Raw genomic sequence first — 19522 nt, 5'->3', positions numbered from 1 at the left:
GTTTAATAGCAGCAACGATGGCAGGGCTGTCAATAAGGTTGTTCATGACTCTGTATAATAAAATTAGGTCTGAAATGGTTCTTCTGTCAGACAGCGTAATTAAATTAAGTCCATTCATCAAATTTACATAATTAATGTTTTCTATTGGAATTTTAAGCTTGAAATTTAAGTACCTAAGAAATTTGTGTTGAACCCGTTCTAATTTGTTAGAGTGTACTTTATAGAAAGGAGACCAAATAGGTGAATTATATTCCACTTGGCTTCTAACTAGTGAAATGTAGAGTGTTTTCATGCAATCCAATGACTTAAAATCAGTTAGGGTTCTACAAAGGAAGCCAAGAATCTTTAAAGCCTTATTAGTTATATCATCTATATGCGCTGTGAATGTTAAGTTTGATTCGAATATAACTCCCAAGTCACGAATTTGTGATACTGGTGTTAATTTAACATTATTTAAATTATATTCATGTAAGATATGAGAATGAGTTCTGGAAAATCGTATTACTTGACATTTCTCAATGTTCAAAAATAACATATTTTGTTCGCACCATTTAAAAAATTTATCTAAATTAGCTTGTAAAATTAGGCAATCATATATATTTCGTATTCTTTTAAACAATTTTAGATCATCTGCAAAAAGTAGGACTTGTACATAATTAGGTTTACATATGTTCTGAAGATTTAAAATCCACAGTGAAAATTATTCTGTCCCTTTAATAATTAGCACTGACGAAATCTTGAACAATCTTAAGCCGAATCTTAAATTTCTACCGATTTATAACTTATTTCTCTTTAACACTTGAAGTTTTTTAGTTCCTCAAAAAATATATGTTATTTTTAAAGATACATCATCTATTTCCCTCGATAGAAAAAAATCGCAAAGTAAGCACCGAAAATTATTCAAAACACGTTTGTCTGTTCATTTAGATGAACGATTACGTGGGAAATGTCCATGTCATACAGAACCCCACCGAGAGAGGCTGGGTTCTCATTGCCTCGCAAAACCTGGTCCGCCATCAATAGGTTAAGGTGCTCCCATAGCCGCTGTGCCCACATGATGCACAGATGGGGCCTTAAAGAGTCGGCGATGTGTGAATGTGGTGCAGTGCAGACCACCGAACATGTGGTCAACGAATGCCCGCTCCATTCATTCCCCGGCGGGATTGATGAGGTCCACAAGGCGACGCCTGAGGCACTAGACTGGCTCGCAGACCTAGATGTCCCCTTATGACCCTCCCACCATACGAAAGAAGAAGAGTACTATCATTTAGAGAATTTATTTCGGAAAGTTAAGATATATTTAACACATACATATTATATTTATATAAAGTAGAGAAAAGTCTATGTTTATCACAGAATTCAAAACCTCAAAACTTTACTCCAAATTATTCACAACCTCGAATAATGCCGGCTAGTATTTAATATGTTTTACGCATGAAAAATTCACAGTATATCTTAAAATGCTACGTAAGCACTTTTCGGCAAAGTTTTGCTCTATTTCTAATAAGGAATGTTTTATTGCATATTCTCACAATTTTCGTTTAATTAATATCGATTTTTTCCCCTTTAATATTCGTATTTACATATCTCCCTTTCAAACCATCTTTGAACGCTTACTACGGTGCCTTAACATCATGTCAATTGAACAACTCTATTCTAAAACAAAGCTCCTTTATATTCATAAATACAAAACACAAGAAATAACAAATAACACGTATATTAGAAACGCTAGACCTCAGGGTCAAAAACTTTTTCAACAAGCAAATGCAAATACAACATTTGAGAAAAAAAAAACCTTTATTTTAAATTGTCCATACCTCTACAACAAAATCCCACTCTGTTTCAAACTCACAACAATCATGCTACTAAATGTTAATAATATGTAAATTTAATCCTCAGCAGGAGATCCCAGTGAGGATGTAATTATCTATATTTGTTACACAAAAAAGAAAGATAATAAAACATTATATATATATAAAACCCATTCGCATTTTACTGATATTTTTTTAGTAGAGCTGACAATTTATTATGTAATAGCCTGCAGTCCCTTTTTTAACAGGATTACGAGTAATTTCACCAGATTTTCAATAAATTAGCAATATTTAATATCAGTGAGATTTATCCCTGCGCAGGCCACACAATGTTGTTGTAGTGTTTCAATCATGGATTTGAATGTTGATAGCGAATGTGACGTCAGTTCCGCTGAAAACGGGATGACGTGTTCTGAGCGTCACGCCACTGTCAGTTTATGTGATAAAATTAATAACTTGAAGCGAGGAACAGTAATGAATTATTAGGTACCTACCTAAGTACGATACGCCAACACACTCTTCACAATTCACAGGGGGTTCTGTATTCTACGACAGATAGAATTTTTGAATCATGCCTTTAATTTTTCACACATTTTCCCCAAGATTGTATTTGATTGAATTTGTATTATTGAAGCATGATAAAACTATTATAGTATTTGGCATATTCCAGATAAGTGACTCTACATCCTCTCTCAAATATTTTAAATTACTATTCCACTCGAATAATAATTTAAAAAGTATATTTTCGTGAAAACGTCTATTGCGTTTAATAGTCTATAGACGTATACCCTGGTCGATGTGTACAGTGTCTTGAAATTATATTTTCAATTGTTAATTCAATTGGAACTTATATTTATTGAATACAGAATAGTTGTATTAGAAGCAGAATACATAATATGACTCTGAAATTATTTGACCTCCAGCTAATTAATGCCAAATCTATAGAAGTTTTTGCTTGCGTGGTTAGTTTATCCAATTTATTTATTAGTTCAAAGTTAATGAATTTCTAAAGGTACGCACGAGTGTACGTGTTGGTTTTGGGTTTGGACTGTATGTGGTTTTTATGTCATTCTCTCTGGAAGTTTGAGCTATACGTTTTCGTGCCCGGTTTTTGTGAGTCAGGTTGTTATTTGCCCTCATACTCGTATATCGTGTCATTTTAATAAAATATGGAAATTTTCATAAATTTCTAATTCACAGGCTAGCGGCTTTTAGACGTTTTGAGATATATACTCGAAGCCAAGATAATTAATCTTTGAGATATTATTCCGTTAATGAACACGTGTCGAATCCGGAAAGACGAATATCGTTGATTAACATCCGTCCGTGACGAATGTCGGAATCATGTCGGAATGGTACTGGCATCAGCTTCTATTTTTTTTCTTTAAAACCAGACAAAGATGACAGTGCTATGTCTATTTTCAGCTGAGTCATTACAGTTTGGAATTTCCAAACTTTGACAGAAACCGTCGTTCATTTGGGCGCGATCCCTAATGCCGAACATCCACTCTCTATTCCACCACTTTAGCTGACCTATTGCCATCGACCGTGGTTGACGTATGATATATCGAAATGCATTTGGGCTGTGTATTGAGCGACTGCAATAACAACTCAAAAAAATGTGGACGAAACTACTCTCCACAGAAAAGTGCATTTTTATTTAATTCTAATAACTGCATCCCAATAAATGCTCGTTGAAGATCAGGATCAGGAACATTCTACATAAAAACACAAAAATTTCCAGCAGATAAAGGAAAATTAAATCATTACCATTTTATGCCGGATTACCAGGCAGTGAAAGTCCAACGGTAAATTCGCTATCTAGCTATGACGCCAATTATACATTCAACTGTAAAATACCGAAAACGGTCATCCGAGCGGACTAACTTCTGCAGCATCTCTGCACTCAGATTTTAGAACATTTATCCCGTTCCTACAATTATTTCAATAAAATATCCAAAACATAAAGTAAAAATATTTAAAAAAATACTATGCCTTATAACAAGTTTGTTTACGTAATAATGGTATTCTGAATTTAAATTAGACCAAATACAAAAGTCCTCCCGACCGAAGATTGGGACATTTTTTTAAAGCGACGTTTTGTAAAAACTGTTTATCTACTTACTTTATTTATAACGGAATTTTATTTTTACATTTCAAAAATTTTTATGCTTGATAAAAGTACGAATGAATTAAGTCAAGATTAGTTTTCTACGAAAAATCCAAAACAATCAGATTACACTATAATATATACTTATATTAATAATTTACAATACATATTCATTCTTTTAAAATAATATACCAATATTATTTTATTAAAATTGTGTTAAATGACCTACACAATAAACAGAAATATCTATCCATAAATAAATGTAAAATATATAAGTTTTAATATAAATTGGATATTCGACGGAAAGTTTTATACAATAAATAGGAGAAATCATCGAAAAAACGGCATGTGAGTGACTTTTTGCATGATACTCGTTTTAGAAAACGACCTCACCTCGATATTCGTCACACCCCGCCCTTCGAACTGGTCACTCGATTAAAATGACCTCACCTCGCAGCCTCTAGAGCGAAGATTGCCCAGATGCTAGACAAATTATACAAAAAATTATGACAAAAAAAAATAATGAGAACTAATTTATGTTATCATTTCGAGGTTCATATTCAATGGATTACGACCACACACAGTATTTTTTTTAAAATATCAACTTTATAAATATACCAAACAATAATTGCATGTCACCATTAAGTACAGGCATAGGAAAATGATAAAAATAAGGATGGTAAGGAAAATACTTTAAATTAAAGTATTAAGTCATTTTAAATACATGTAGGATTACGAAAGATTTTTTAAATATTTATGCTGAGGGATCAGTAGGATTTATAGGCCCTGTTAGGAGTTCTACCGAGCCGAACCCTCTGATATTAAAATATCTGGAGTCGGTGAATTATTTTCCCATTTGATCTCTGGTGAGTTGACGTGTTGTTCTTGTATTGTTTTGTATTTATTTTGCTTATATAATGCACTTGCATAATGTTGATTGACTAGATGATCATTTAGTTAGATCTGCCACCTCCAAGTATCTATTACTAACTTAATGTAATCTAGGTAAAAGCGAGAGTTCCAAAAGCTTGGTCCTTGTTTTGTTACATTTAAATTTTTAGATTTAGGAATGAGTAGCTCTCGCAGGTAAATGAAATTAAATGAGGTTAAGTGAATCAGCGCTGTACATACACCCATTTACAATTTTGAACACAAATATTCTAGATATATGATCTAATATCGACCTGACATAGTGAGACTTATACACAATTTTTTAATGAAAATAAAATCAAAATGATGTTTATTTATTTGTAACCTTGGATTGAAACATTATAAAGATTAAATATAACTAAATTTGTGTTTTACCATCATCATGTCTGCAATGTAACTAAAAAAAACTTATGATGTTGCATAAATCTTAGATTCTCTCAAAACCTTGTTCAGGCATTGTCTTCCTGATGTATGTTTGGGTACAATTTGTCAGTTTGTTTGTAGTTAGTTTGTAGGTGGCAATCTCTTCCATCATTTCTATTGTATCTTAGTTCGTGTTCCACTCGAGCGATTTTCGGCATATTATGCCAAGTTTGTGAAAACGTTTTGAGCGATCGCTTGCTCGTTGCATAAATCTTAGATTCCCTCAAAACCTTGTTCAGGCATTGTCTTCCTGATGTATGTTTGGGTGCAATTTGTCAGTTTGTTTGTAGGTGGCAATCTCTTCTATCATTTCTATTGTATCTTAGTTCGTGTTCCACTCGAGCGATTTTCGGCATATTATGTCAAGTTTGTAAAAAACGTTTTGTAATGTGCTAAATTAATAATAACTAAAGATCTAATGTCGACCTGACATACTGGTACTTGAACACATTTAAAAAAAAATCAGAATGAGTTGAAAAATTTTAACCTTGGATTTATTTTTATTTTTATAGTGAATACCTCACAAGAGTCCCAACTGCTCCCGTCTGGAGCCAGTGAGACTATGGCATCCCCAATTGGGGGATGTTGTGAGGCTGAAGGTAAGTGGGGAAGGGAAAGAGGAAGGTGGGGAAGTACCTGGCTATTCAGATCTAGTCACTAAACACGGCTAAAGCCATTTGGAGCAACGTTTCAATTCTGAATGGTGGTCTTACACCAGGGCGATACTGGTAGTATCTTCCACTCTGGAACGTGCCGCAAACATACTATATATTATTTTAATTTTTTAATTAATTAATTGTGAAATAACACAAATTAATCAAATAAAATTTATTTGCGCACGCCGGGTTCGAACCCGCGACCTTCGGAATGGCAGTCCAATGCGTTACCACTGGACTATGCCGGCCGTCGTGGATGGAAACATTGTAAAGATTAAATACATTCCATTAAGTATGTAAATATTTATTCCACCAATCGCTCTAGTGGTTATATAGGAGTCATTTTGAGAGGCGAGTATGGATACCGTCGCCCAGAGAACCATTAGTTGGATAACCATCACCTCTGCCATAGGTCACATAGGTCATAGCAAGCTATGGCCGGTGACTTAGTAGGGATGTCCGAGTTCACGAGAGTGAGGTTTTCGTAGACGTTGACTTAGGGCGCCCGTAAACGAGAGACTTCAGTTGCGGAGACAGTTGCGTAGCAACAGTTGTGGGCATAATAATCTATTACGGCATGTGGAGGTGCGAACACGAGAGACTTTTTATGAAAGAATTTTGAATAGTCTTCCAACTGTCGCCACGACTAAAGTCTCTCGTCTGCGGGACCCTTAATCTATTGTAAGGTGACATACATTTTTTGACAAAGACAGGTACTTAAGTAAATATGTTTCTCTATCTTTCAAAAAATGTTAAGGTTGATCACGTAAATAGATGTGAAGGTATATGTACTTTATACGCCGAACAATATTAAACTAGTAGTTCTGAGAACAGTAGACCATGTATCCAAAAATTAAAGGTCTAATATTCTATTATTTAATAAATTTTAACCATTTTTTTTCTTAAATCATAAGATTTATAAGTAGGTACTTTATACTTACATACTTGATAATTATGTACCATATATTTTAAGTTACTATTTTTATTTCAAAAAGGGAATTATACAAGTTGTCGAAAGAAACGTCACTACCTCAAAGAGAATTCTTTTTTCAAAAATTTCTCAGGGAAATCGGTTCCTTAATATTGAATAAATGCAGAGTAACCCATCCCTATAAATTTACCGAAAGAGTTGTGCTGTGGGCATTTTTTTACTTTAGAGTGAAAATCGAAATTATTTATTGAACAGATCATAAATGTAATTGACATGTCTAGGGCCTACGAGTCGAAAGGTCTTGTGTTAACTGGCGACATATGTTTTCTTTTAAATCGAAATATCGAGGGAGTCCACTGTTAACTGAAAGTAATACTAGATTACATTGAAAGTCTCGTCTACGAAACCATGACACACCCTGTACTTTTACACCCATTGGAATATTTTATCGTGTGGCAGATTTATTCATACGGGATGATTCATTGTCATCTATGTAATGACCGATATAATCATCATAAACTTAAACAATAAGAATTATATTTTCCAATAAACACTATTTTTTTAAATATGCAGTTACGGCAGTAGATTTCTTTTGAGTGCAACATTTTTATTTTTTTAGTCTACTCTTGTTCTTTGATTGGGAAACATTTAGCTGACCTAAATATGTACATTGATTAATTAAGTGAAGATGATAAGTAAGTGCCTGCATACACATTTGCAAACTTTTCATTATATTTAAAAAAATATATATATTAGATTTTTCTATATTTGGATAAATTAATTGATTATAGTTTAAACCCGAAAATTCTAATTAATCAGATTACTTATAGGAAACCCAATCATTTGTATTCGTCTTGAGTCATGAAATTATTTATGTACAGAACTAAAGTATTTGGAACTGAATGAAAGTATTTACATACACACGATTAGGACACTTGTGTGCCTATGAACTCTGTGCATTAACAAGACCAAATTCATGGTACGAAATCATCTCCCTAATCTCACACCCACAATCACAATCTTGAAATGGGCTTTAAATAGAAGTAGAATGGGTTCGGGGCGATAATAGCGTAGGGCGATACCAGTAGCAGTACGCTCCGAGCGCGGCAGTACCGATTTAACCATGCAAGCCGCCTGTCTCTCCGTGCTAATAGCTCTGTCGGGTTGGTCGGTTGCAGGCGTGCAGGCGCGCCCGCTCATGACAGTGCCGGAGCACGAGGCGGAACGCGAGCTGATCGTGACAGCCGAGCGCGCGCAGGAGCTAGGTGGCGCGCTGGTCCTCACACCGCTGGAGCTCACAGCCAACGCTCTCCTCATGGAGGCAAAGTACGCCGAGGTAGACCGCGGCTTCGACGACGTCACCAAGTTCAACCCCGCCTCGCACTTCTTCTTGAGAAAGAAATACATCGAAGAAACGGAGGTGTTCGCCTTCATCAAGGCGATGCCCAAAGGAGCAGCTCTCCACGTTCACGACACGGCGCTGATCGGCGGGGAATACCTCATTAAGAATATCACTTATAGAGATAATTTGTATATCTGCGTGCAAGAAACTACAATAAAACTGCTGTTTGCCGCATCCACTCCGCAAGATGCAGACTGCACCTTCCAGCTGGTGAAAGACGTGCGCGCGGCCAGTGAAGATGTGGAAGAATTTGACGCCAATTTGGCAACATATTTTACTCTGGAGACCGACGACCCAGCCAGTGAGTACACGGATATCAACGACGTGTGGTCCAAATTTGGCAAAGTGTTTGGCGTCGTCACCCCCATGCTGACTTATAAGCCCGTTTGGGAAGACTACTTCTATGAAGCTCTCCGTCAGTTCCGCGAAGACGGTATTCTCTATACAGAATTCCGCTCTACCTTGCCGGAGCTGTACGATCTGAACGGCAACACATTCGATTCTGTGGAATGTGCTAAAGTTTATAAAACCGTTAACGATAAATTCGTGCGTGATCATCCTGATTCTCTCGGATCCAGACTTATATTCGCTCCTGTAAGGGACGTTCTGCCGTCAGTTGTGTCTAACTACGTGAACATAGCCAAGGAAGTGAAGAATCAAGTGGGAGATTTCTTGGCAGGATTCGATCTTGTCGGACAGGAGGATAAGGGAAAGCCCTTGAAAGAATTTACAGCAGAGTTACTAGAGATTCCTGAAGACATGCACGTATTTTACCACGCCGGTGAGACCAATTGGTTCGGAACAGCAACTGACTACAATCTGATAGATGCTGTGTTGTTTGGTGCCAAGCGGTTGGGTCACGCGTTCGCCCTTTTGAAACACCCCGAAGTCAGTAAAATAGTGAAAGAAAAATCGATTGCCATCGAAGTAAATCCGATCTCCAATCAAGTGTTGAAGTTAGTGGAGGATATGAGGAACCACCCCGGGTCGGTGATGCTGGCCAACGACTTCCCCGTGGTGATCTCGAGTGACGACCCGGGTCTGTGGGGAGCGCTGCCACTGTCCCACGACTTGTACGAGACCTTCGTGGGGCTGGCCAGCCGCCACTCGGACCTACGTCTGCTCAAGCAGCTGGCGCTCAACTCCATCGAATACTCCTCCATGCCAGCTGACGAACAACAGCTCGCTCTGCGGACATTCCAACTGCAATGGACTGCTTTCATCGAGAACTACGTCGAAACTCGGCGGATGGTTTCTATCGTTTAGGTGAAATCAAATTTGGTTGTCTATAATATTCTAAAATATACTGTAATAGTTTACGTAAATTATATAATAAAAAATGAAAAGAATTCAAATTATTTTACTAAATTTCTGGATATCTTAATAATATTTGACACTAAAACGCACATCAACAATATGACAATAAGATATAAAATAATATTAAGAACCGGATAATATAATTTTTTTCACCTGTTTCCTGGAACATACAATTTAGTGTATGTACCAGCTAAAAATATGCAAAAATCTCATTATGTTTTACTTTTTATCATTATGGGTGAAAGTTCTCAAATTTTCAGAATGAAACTTTTTAAAATCCTAGCTGCCTTTTTGCTTATGACGGCAGATTATACATCATTTTCGAATAAGTAATAAACGCCTGTTGCATGAAATTATGGTGAACGTAGTGTTTATTGTATTATTTTATTGCGAATTGGCGGGCGATTACAGACAAGTTATTTATTTCTATGTACATAGTCTTGGTCGATATTTTCCAAAAACACTTTTAGCTCTCCATTTATTTTATAAATGAAATCTGTTACAAATAATATTAATAACAATTGTATTAACTTGGCGATCATTTTTGCGTAATTACTTTGCTAATAATGTATTAATTATGACATATTATTGCCCTGCGAACATATTATATTATTTTGTGGTATATTTCATTCTACTTTTCTTTTATCTTTATTTCATGTTTTCAATTTACCTTTTTTAATTGGCATTAACTTTGAAAATGTTTATTCTGTTCACAAATAATTGATGGCAAATTACTTCGTAATCTTTTTCAGATGATGTACCTAATAACAATAACGAAACTGATCTACATAATATAACTAAGTACAAGTCATCAAAAGCTTCATACGAACATAAGTTTCTGCGCGGGGTCTTAAGCGTTTGGTTTATGTCGATTGCTTACCGACCAGTGGGGCGGCACCTAAAAAAAATGGTTTGTCTAAGCAAGTGAACCGCGCAAACAGACTCGTTAACTGCCGATCGGGTAGGAGCGATATTTATTTCGCATATTAACTGCTGTAATGTTATCCAATTTCAGAGAAATGTGTTCGTCACCAAGTTGATAGAATGCATTGTCATCGACAACAAGCCTAACTGGCGAGTTTTAGCTGGCTTGAATATCGGGGATCGGGGAATATACCTATATGTTGATTTCTGCATCCAAGATTTGCATTCATTCATTCCCAAAAACAAAATAAAATTCAAATAAATTTTAAGTACGTAATATTTATTGATAATAAATTATATAAGCCTCGTCTTGTTATTTGCTCTTGGTAGTTCTGTGAACACGTGAACAGAAGATTTCGCAACTTCAATAATTAATTGTTATGAAAGATATTTAGAAGTCAAAATTTTACTCGTGCACAATGAAACAATTCACTAAACATTTGATAAGAAGCTATTGAACCAAGCACTAAGTTTGTAGAAACAAGCGATAAGAATATCACCAAATCGCAATTTATTTGCTCGGATAACAGATCGGTTCTATTTATTTACATGTGTAGAGGTTAATCGATCAAGCTAGTTTATTTACTGTCAAGAATTTACGTTGTGCGAACATTCGTGTCATTTACGTCAATCGCAATTAAAAGAATGTTCGCATTACCCATGTATATGTTTGTGTATATACCTATCTCATATTATGTGATTTAAACAATGTAATTTCCATTGAAGAAGATGATACAAATAAATCTTAACGAGACATGAAACAAAGAAAAAAATAAAAAGATAACGGTCTCAACTGGGAATCGAACAAAGGATCTCTCTATCTTACCGGAACAACGCCTCTAACCACTCGGTTTTTTCTTCTATAACTCTTTTTCTTCAAATATATATTACTCTAACGGGTATAACCTTCTTAAGTTGTAATTTCTGTTTGTGACATTTTCAATTCGCCTACAAAATTTCAAAACTGGAAATAATGTACCTACATTATATAGTAAATATTTTTTTTTAAATCTAATCGAAAAAAAATTGCAATGCAATGTCCAATTCATGCACTATGGCGGAATAAATCATTTTATTCCGCCATAGTGCGTGAATTGGAAACTGTGCATTGCAATGTCCAATTCACGCACTATGGCGGAATAAATCATTATATTCCGCCATAGTGCGTGAATTGGAAACTGTGCAATGCAATGTCCAATTCATGCACTATAGCGGAATAAATCATTTTATTCCGCCATAGTGCGTGAATTGGAAACTGTGCAATGCAATGTCCAATTCACGCACTATGGTGGAATAAATCATTATATTCCGCCATAGTGCGTGAATTGGAAATTGTGCAATGCAATGTCCAATTCACGCACTATGGTGGAATAAATCATTATAATAATTTACAAATAAAAATATATAAATTTGTTTTAGACCACCTTAATTTTAATTACACTCTACCGGTTTCGGAAGCACCCTTCCTACGTCAGGAGATTATTAAAACTAACTTAAAAGATACAAAATATTGACAGATACAAAAAAAATCTATTTAATTTAGGTGTTTGAGTGGGAGGTTAACAAAGATCGGTTTACTGGAAATATATCTAGAATGGGACTTAACGATAAATTAATTTTGTTATTCAATATACTAGCGTTATTATTTAGGGATTTTTTGATTTCAAGTGCTTCTAAGTTATCTAATTTTTTGCTTTTATTTTTACAGTGAAGAATTCTAACCCCTGTGTCCTTCCTAAAAGTATGATTGGTGGAAATAAAATGATTGGCAATCTCTGAAAACTTATTGTTATTTAAACATCTTGTTCCGCTTATTACAAATATGCATTATAATAATCTTAATTGGTGATAAGAAGTTTAACACCAGCAAATGAAAATATCAGCATCATTTGATAGCAAAATTATTAATTTGTTACTATAGGTAACCGCGGCGTAGAAATAGAATCTCAATTATTATTTTATTGAAACACTGTTATTACAAGCGTTATTCATAAACTGATCGTTCATAGATTGCGCCAATTTAATTATTTTAGGAAACTCCGCTACAACGGAGGGTGTTATACAGTATGTATATTTTTGTGTATCTTTTATTTATTATCGTAATATTTATTATAGTTAAATAAATATTTTAAAATGTCGTTTTCTAACTAACTAAATAATATCTTCTACATTAGAAGTATTATTGTTATATCATGTAATAATAATTTTACATGATATGACATTATTACATAATATCTTCTACATTAAAGGCCATTATAATTTTGTACACTTTGACAGAAGAGTTGTTTTTTTAATTTATGTATTCGATTCTCCGTTTTGAGGCTATCGGGAAGGAGATTGAAAATGAGTATACCCTCGTGGCTTATATGCTTATCTGGCCACTTTCAGTGTTTATTTTTTTAAATATTCATTATTTATATTGTCTTGTGTAGTGTTTGTGTAAAAATTCTAAGACATTCTGCGTTTTTATTTTTTAACCATGGCGATTTTTGAAAATTTCTATCCACGAAATCGGAACTTCTTTTATAAATCGGAAAAACAGGACAGCCAAAAAGCATTTTTAGAATAAGCCAGCCGGTACGAAACATGGTGCCAATTCGTGGGAATATCCCCAGATTGGGAATTTCTGAGAATTTAAACCGATTGGGTATTTGGTGGATGTAGGGAAAGTGTGGGGATTCTACAATATTCGATTCGACGTAACTTACACCGATTAAGAAAGGAAAAATCAAATCTACAAATGACTAGATAATAAAAAATAAATGTTAACTTACGTAGAATTTTGTTTAATTTTAGAGGTAACTTGTGGGGAATTTGTATTGTGGGTTTTTTAGAACATAGAGAGAGATTTATTTATGAACATATGCATTGGCAACCCTTGTTATAATATCTGTTAAATTTCTATGATGGATATTTCAGATAAGATAAGAAATTAAAAAAAATGTTACATTTTTGTTTTTGATTATTTGCTTGTTTTATTTAGTTTTTGATAAGTCGTGTGTACAGTCAATCAAATAGACTGTATTATTATATTTTTTGTTAATTATTTTATAAAAATGGAGGAGGACGAAAATCGTCCTCCTGACCCCGAGTCCTTATTTAATATTGGAGATGGCTATGAATCTGATGATAGTCGTGTTTCTACAACACTCCCTTCCAGATAACGAAGACCATCGCTCTGTCTTGATGTACCATCCAAAATTGAATCTCTTTCTCAATCCAATGAAACCTCTAACTCTCGGGGAAGTCGTAAGGATACCATAATATCAGAAACTAAAAGTACTGAACTAACTTATTCTATGTCCTCCTTGGCTCCATTAATTATTAATGTCGAAAGAACTTAACAAGGAAAAATCATTCATCTTCTGGATTTTGGGAAATTCATTCAAAGATACGTCAAATGGAACCAATTCAAAAACTTCGCAATCAGTTGTTATTACTTTTGAAGGCCAAACTTTGCTATCTCGGGTATTTATTTATTACAATGCACTTCCATTGTAAGTATATGAATTTCCGACGATTAAGTGTTACAACTGTTGCCGTTTTGGACATTCGAAACCCATTTGTTGTTCCCCTCCACGTTGTTTTTTTTTATTGCGGAGAGGACCACACTTTTGATCTTTACCAAAAACAACGAATGATCGATGTTGCATTAACTGCAAGGGCGTTAGTGTGGCCTGTCCAGAATTGCACAGAAAAAAAAATAAAACAATCAATAGCTTCAGACAATATTTCCTGTTTCCAAGCATCAAAAATTATTCTCACCCGCGAACAAAATCCTTCGTAGAGATAACATCTACTTCAATTCACTTCAATCCAACTTCCTCTAAACCACCTCCATCATCTTCCCACAGGGAAACAATTTTTATTTTTAAACGATTAAAATCAAAACCAATTTGGTGATACATAAACGTTCTTGGAACATACTTAAATACCCCCTTTCCAGTGACCATTTCCCTATTATAATTCTCTTTCAATTAATGGTTGTAAAAGTAGCAGAAAAATCCATTCCAAAGCGTAATGTTAACATTAAAACAAAACATTCTACCGCGTGGTGGGATGAAGAATGCACTCGTAGTGTTATCTCTAGAAAAGAAGCAATTTCTATTTTCCAAAAATACATGTCTTTTGAAAAATAAAAAGTGGGCTGTATGGCAAAATTCTGTGCAAACTTGTCTTATGAAACTCCCAAGTCATCATTTTGGACCAGTCATATGCTCCGCAGCGTACCAAACATATTTCAGAATAAATTATTATAGGTTTTGCTGATAAACTGGCCCCTCCTTTAGTTGCCAGATGTAAAGAAATGCACTCTTCTATTTCATTTCCATCTCATTTTAACTGGCTAGACCCTCCTTTCTCAGTTAGTGAATTAAAACGAGTAATTAAATCCCTTTCTGACTCTTCTCCGGGTCCTGATATATCGGTCCGGAATATTATATAACTTCTTTACCTACAGCATTCTCTGAAATGTCGGTTGAATATTTTTTATCCTTAATTAATAACATGTTTAAAACAGGATTTATCCGGATGTCTGGAAAGTTAAAAAAAAACCCTCCCGATTTTAAAACCAGGGAAAATCCGTCTGAAATCTCATCCTTCTGTCCTATTGCTATTTCGTCGTGTTTAATGAAAGTAGCGGAACATTTGATAATGAATTAGAATGGTTTGTTGAAAATATGGCTTCCGGAAAAATAAATCAACTATGGATAATTTAAGTTTGTTTAACCACAGATATCCGTATTTTTCAATCCCTCAACTCTTGCACATTGTCCACATTTCTAAATCTTTCGTCAGATTACGATTATGTATTAATTGATGTTTTGAAAGAAAAAATAAAAATCCCCAAAAAATTATTTCAATGTATTATCAACTTGCTAACAGACAGATCGATTATTATCCACTCTTCCTCAAAAATATCAAAGTGTAAACTATGGAAAGGGTTACCCCAGGTGTCTGTAATCAGTCCATTATCATTAAATATTTATATAAGTGATTTAGACATTGTAATCCCTTCATCTATCAAGCGACTTTATTTTGCGGACGATTTTCATATCAGAATTAAATTTGGCCTTGCATAATATTAAAGTTTAGTTCTTGACAATTGGAATGAATTTAGCTACCTCTAAAACTAAGGTAGTGGCTTATACGCGCAAAAGAAAACTGCCCCACTTTACAGTCTCTTTTGATAATCTAACCTATCTTACTACTCTAAAACTAATGTATGATTCCCTCGTTCGAAGTCACTTGGATTATGGCACATTTCTTTTCGACACACTTCCTAAATATCTGGATAAAAAACTTGAAAAAATCCAATCAAAAACCACCAAAGTGATTATTGGGGCAATGAAATCTTCTCCAATTAATTCTCCCCAGGTAGAATGTGTAGGTCCTCCCCAATTTTGAGAAGACATTTACTCGCAGATGGATATATCTTCAAGTTAGCGTTATCTTTGTCGCGTCACTCTATGGAAGAGAGACTAGATCGTTTGTTCAATAATTTGAAAAACAGAAGGAGGGTGATAGATAGAGATCGATTCCCTCTCCTACTAAAAAGTTTTCTTTCATTCAGATCCCTGTCTTCTTCCCTCCAAAATCTACAAGATGATCCAATCCTTCCTATTTACAGTACCCCGTTTGATGCTATCAATTTTATCCCCAACGTAATAATTTCTGACTTCCGGAAGAACATTTTAACTTCCCCTAATAACTTGCAAAATGTTGAGGAACATTTTAAAACGTTTTCTCTTCAAAGTTTCCTGGATGTTCCCTCATTTACACAGATGGTTCCAAATCTAATCACAAAGAATGTGGTTCATCGTTTATGGTTCATTATATATTCCTGAATTCAGTGTAAATCTGTCTTCTAAATTGCCTAAAGAAATTTCCTTATTTACTGCAGAATGCTTCGCCATTGAACAAGCTGTAATTCAAATCCAGCTCCTCAATATTTGTCGAGCATTACTGTACACTGACTCTCTACGTGCATTATTAAAAACATCCTCTAATATTTGTAATATTAAAAACATCCTCAATTCTTTAAACGAATCGACAAACTTTAGACAAATTGGTTTGTGTGCCTGGCCATCTAGGAATTGGAACAGTGTCTGGTTCTATTCCTTTAGATTTTAGAATTTCTGTCTCTATTCTTAAATCCAACATGTCTCGTTCCTGGGAAAAAAATTGGACAAATACGAAAACTCGAAATGAATCTTTCTATGCTGGAATGCAAAATCATATTCCAAATAAACTCTGATTCCACAACAAAGCACATCCAAAAGATTTATTTCCTGTATATCGAGAATGAGAATTGGCCACTGCTTTATTACAGCTAATTTGTTTTAAATTCGGATACTCGAGAGTTCATTCTGCCAGTGTGGTTTGGAGGATGATACTCTCGACCATGTCTTCTTCAATTGTAAAATCCATTCATCTTTCAAAGGCATGTATCGTTTGCTTATTATTTACATCATATCACCATTTAGGTAAGTGACTCTTCAATAATTGTTTTAGGTCATTTAGAAAACAGTCACTTACATCCAAATTCTTTGCTAGTTCGTTCAACAGCACCACTCCCCTCGTCATGCTATGCTTTGCCAGGACGTCGGTTTTGCCTTTTGGTACTCTGAATAAGTCATGGTATCGACTTCGGCTGTAGTGGTCTGGTACATATAAATCATAGCATCCCAAGAGGAATGGGCTATCGATAAAATTGTTCCAAATTTTGAAAGACATAATAGCTAGACTTGCTTTCCGCTAGTTTCCAGACTCACAGAATTAGTTTCCTCGAGTAAGTCGATATGGTTCATGAACCTAGGATAGGTTCCATGCGTCCGCATATAGACATACCTGAGGAATTTCTTCTGGATTTGCTCTATCATATCAATGTACTTCTGGTGGTACGGTGCCCAAACATCTATCGCATACTTCAGCTGGCTTCTCAGTATGCCATCGAACAATGCTAACATAGCATCTTGGTTATTGAACTGCTTGCATGTCCTAATGATCCAAGAAGTTTGTAGCAAGACTGAGTGAGCTGTGATATATGGTCAGAGAATTTCAGTTCGGGATCAAAGACAACACCGAGATCCTTTACGGAATTTACACTTGATAGTGTTTCGCCCATTATCTTATAATCAATAAGAGATCTTGGAGTAATACTAGATTCTAAAATGTTATTTAGGGATCATATTGAAAATATTCTAAAAAAAGCTTATAAGCAATTGGGTTTCATTATTCGCATTACAAAGCTTTTTACGGTAGCACACATCCTAATTCTGTTATATATGTCATATGTACGGTCACAACTAGAATTCGCTTCAGTAATTTGGAATCCTCAATATCAAACATATATTGATCGCATTGAAAATATTCAGAACAAATTTATGCAACACCTATCGTATCGTTTTAGTGACCATCGATTTGTCCCTGTCACTTTATACACGGTGTCCGGAAACTCGTAGTACAAGCGGGAAACTGGAGAATCTACACCACATGGGGAACCCAAAAAAACATAAAGTTTTTTGATTTGAGCATTTTCAAAAAAAAATAAAAAAAAACCAAAAAAATATATTTTTCGGCTATTTTAGGGTTAAAGTTTTTTCTGGTGTTTAGGGTTGAATAACAGATGTTTTAACCCTGCAGAGCAGAAATATTTTATGATTACACCGGGTTAAATGAAGGGTGATTTCAAAATAATGCTTCAAATCCGAGTTTCTTCATTTGTTTTACTTTCAAATAGTTTTAATTAGTTGGGTACTTTGATCTTCAGTAATAATTTATAAGAATTTGATTAAAAAAAAAAAAAAAAAAATCAACTTCAAACTCGATTTACTCGATAACGAAAGCTCAAATAAAAAAAAAATATACTACAAAATCGACTCCAAATGTGATGTAGATTCACCAGTTTCCCGCTTGTACTACGAGTTTCCGGACACCCTGTATAAACGTAGAAAAATCTCTGATGCATTATTCTTACACAAAATCGTGAACTGCCTTGTTGATTCATCATATCTGTTAGAAAGGATTGCATTTCGTTGCCCCAAGCAAAACACCAGATCGAACGATTTATTTAGAATACCACATTGTAAATCCAAATACGCGCAAAACTCTGTAATAGTACGTATCTGTGAAACTCACAATGCCTACGAGATGTAGATATTTTCAACCATAACTTGATATCATATAAAATTCAGCTTAATAAATTAATAAATTAAAATAGTTTTATTTTATTCGATTTTTTTGTTGTGAAAATTACATTATTATCACCCGTAGTGAATAGTATAGCTATGCGAAAAGTTGTATTTTTTCTATTTGTTTTTAATTTTATGTATTTCTTTATTTTGTTTATTTTTTTGCCATTTAATATGTTGTGTAGGTAAAAAATACTAAATCAACATTTAACTCAATGGAACTTAATTGGTCTAGAACATATGAATGTTTATTGTTATAATTTTTACTGTACGACTGTTTGCTTCCTAAATAAAAAGAAATAAAAAATAAAATAATCGTAAAGTATAGTATTTAGAGAACGAGTGTAAGATATAGTGACACATTTTTTTGTATTGAAATCTAATTTGTTTATCAACGACCAACTTGCATTTTAAGACAATCTTGTTGGGAACTTATTTCCATCAGAATTTTAAGGTCATCTGCAAACAGTAGACATTTACTATTCTTAACATAGTTTTAGATGTCATTTATTAGTATTAGAAACAACAGCAGTCCGAGGTTAGACCCTTGAGGAATTCCAGATTTTAAGAAATCAAGTGTTGTTTTTTTAAAGAGCCTTTGAACGCAGCGGAATTCGACAAAACCAACTGAATTACTAAAGAAATAACTATTTATGTTGTGGGATACGGTAAAAGAACAACTCGTATGGTCTCACAGAAAACGATGTTAGAAAGAGAAAACACCATGCTTTATATTCAAGTCTAGACGTTAACCACCGAAGAATTAAAATGTGCACCTTTTTCGAAACTAAAGGTTCCGACCGCAATTAGAAAAAACTTATGGGAA

At 34.5% G+C, this 19522-nt stretch overlaps 1 protein-coding gene across 1 annotated transcript; it reads left to right on the top strand.

Annotated features, from left to right (window-relative positions):
- The first annotated feature begins 7939 nt into the window (after positions 1 to 7939).
- On the top strand, positions 7940 to 10676 carry LOC149412515 (adenosine deaminase-like). Its single transcript, XM_089646038.1, has one exon. The coding sequence runs from the start codon at positions 7985 to 7987 to the stop codon at positions 9527 to 9529; it is 1545 nt and encodes a 514-aa protein (XP_089502164.1). The 5' UTR covers positions 7940 to 7984; the 3' UTR covers positions 9530 to 10676.
- Positions 10677 to 19522: the final 8846 nt, after the last annotated feature.

This window comes from Hesperophylax consimilis, chromosome 23, assembly GCF_061612785.1.
Source record: "Hesperophylax consimilis isolate HC1 chromosome 23, BYU_Hcon_1.0, whole genome shotgun sequence".
Classification (NCBI taxonomy): Eukaryota; Metazoa; Arthropoda; class Insecta; order Trichoptera; family Limnephilidae; genus Hesperophylax; species Hesperophylax consimilis.
This window is presented reverse-complemented; position numbering and strand designations above follow the sequence as displayed.

Bases quoted from the DNA above. Each gene is read 5' to 3' on its own strand.
- LOC149412515 (XM_089646038.1), top strand. From the start codon at position 7,985: ATGCAAGCCGCCTGTCTCTCCGTGCTAATAGCTCTGTCGGGTTGGTCG.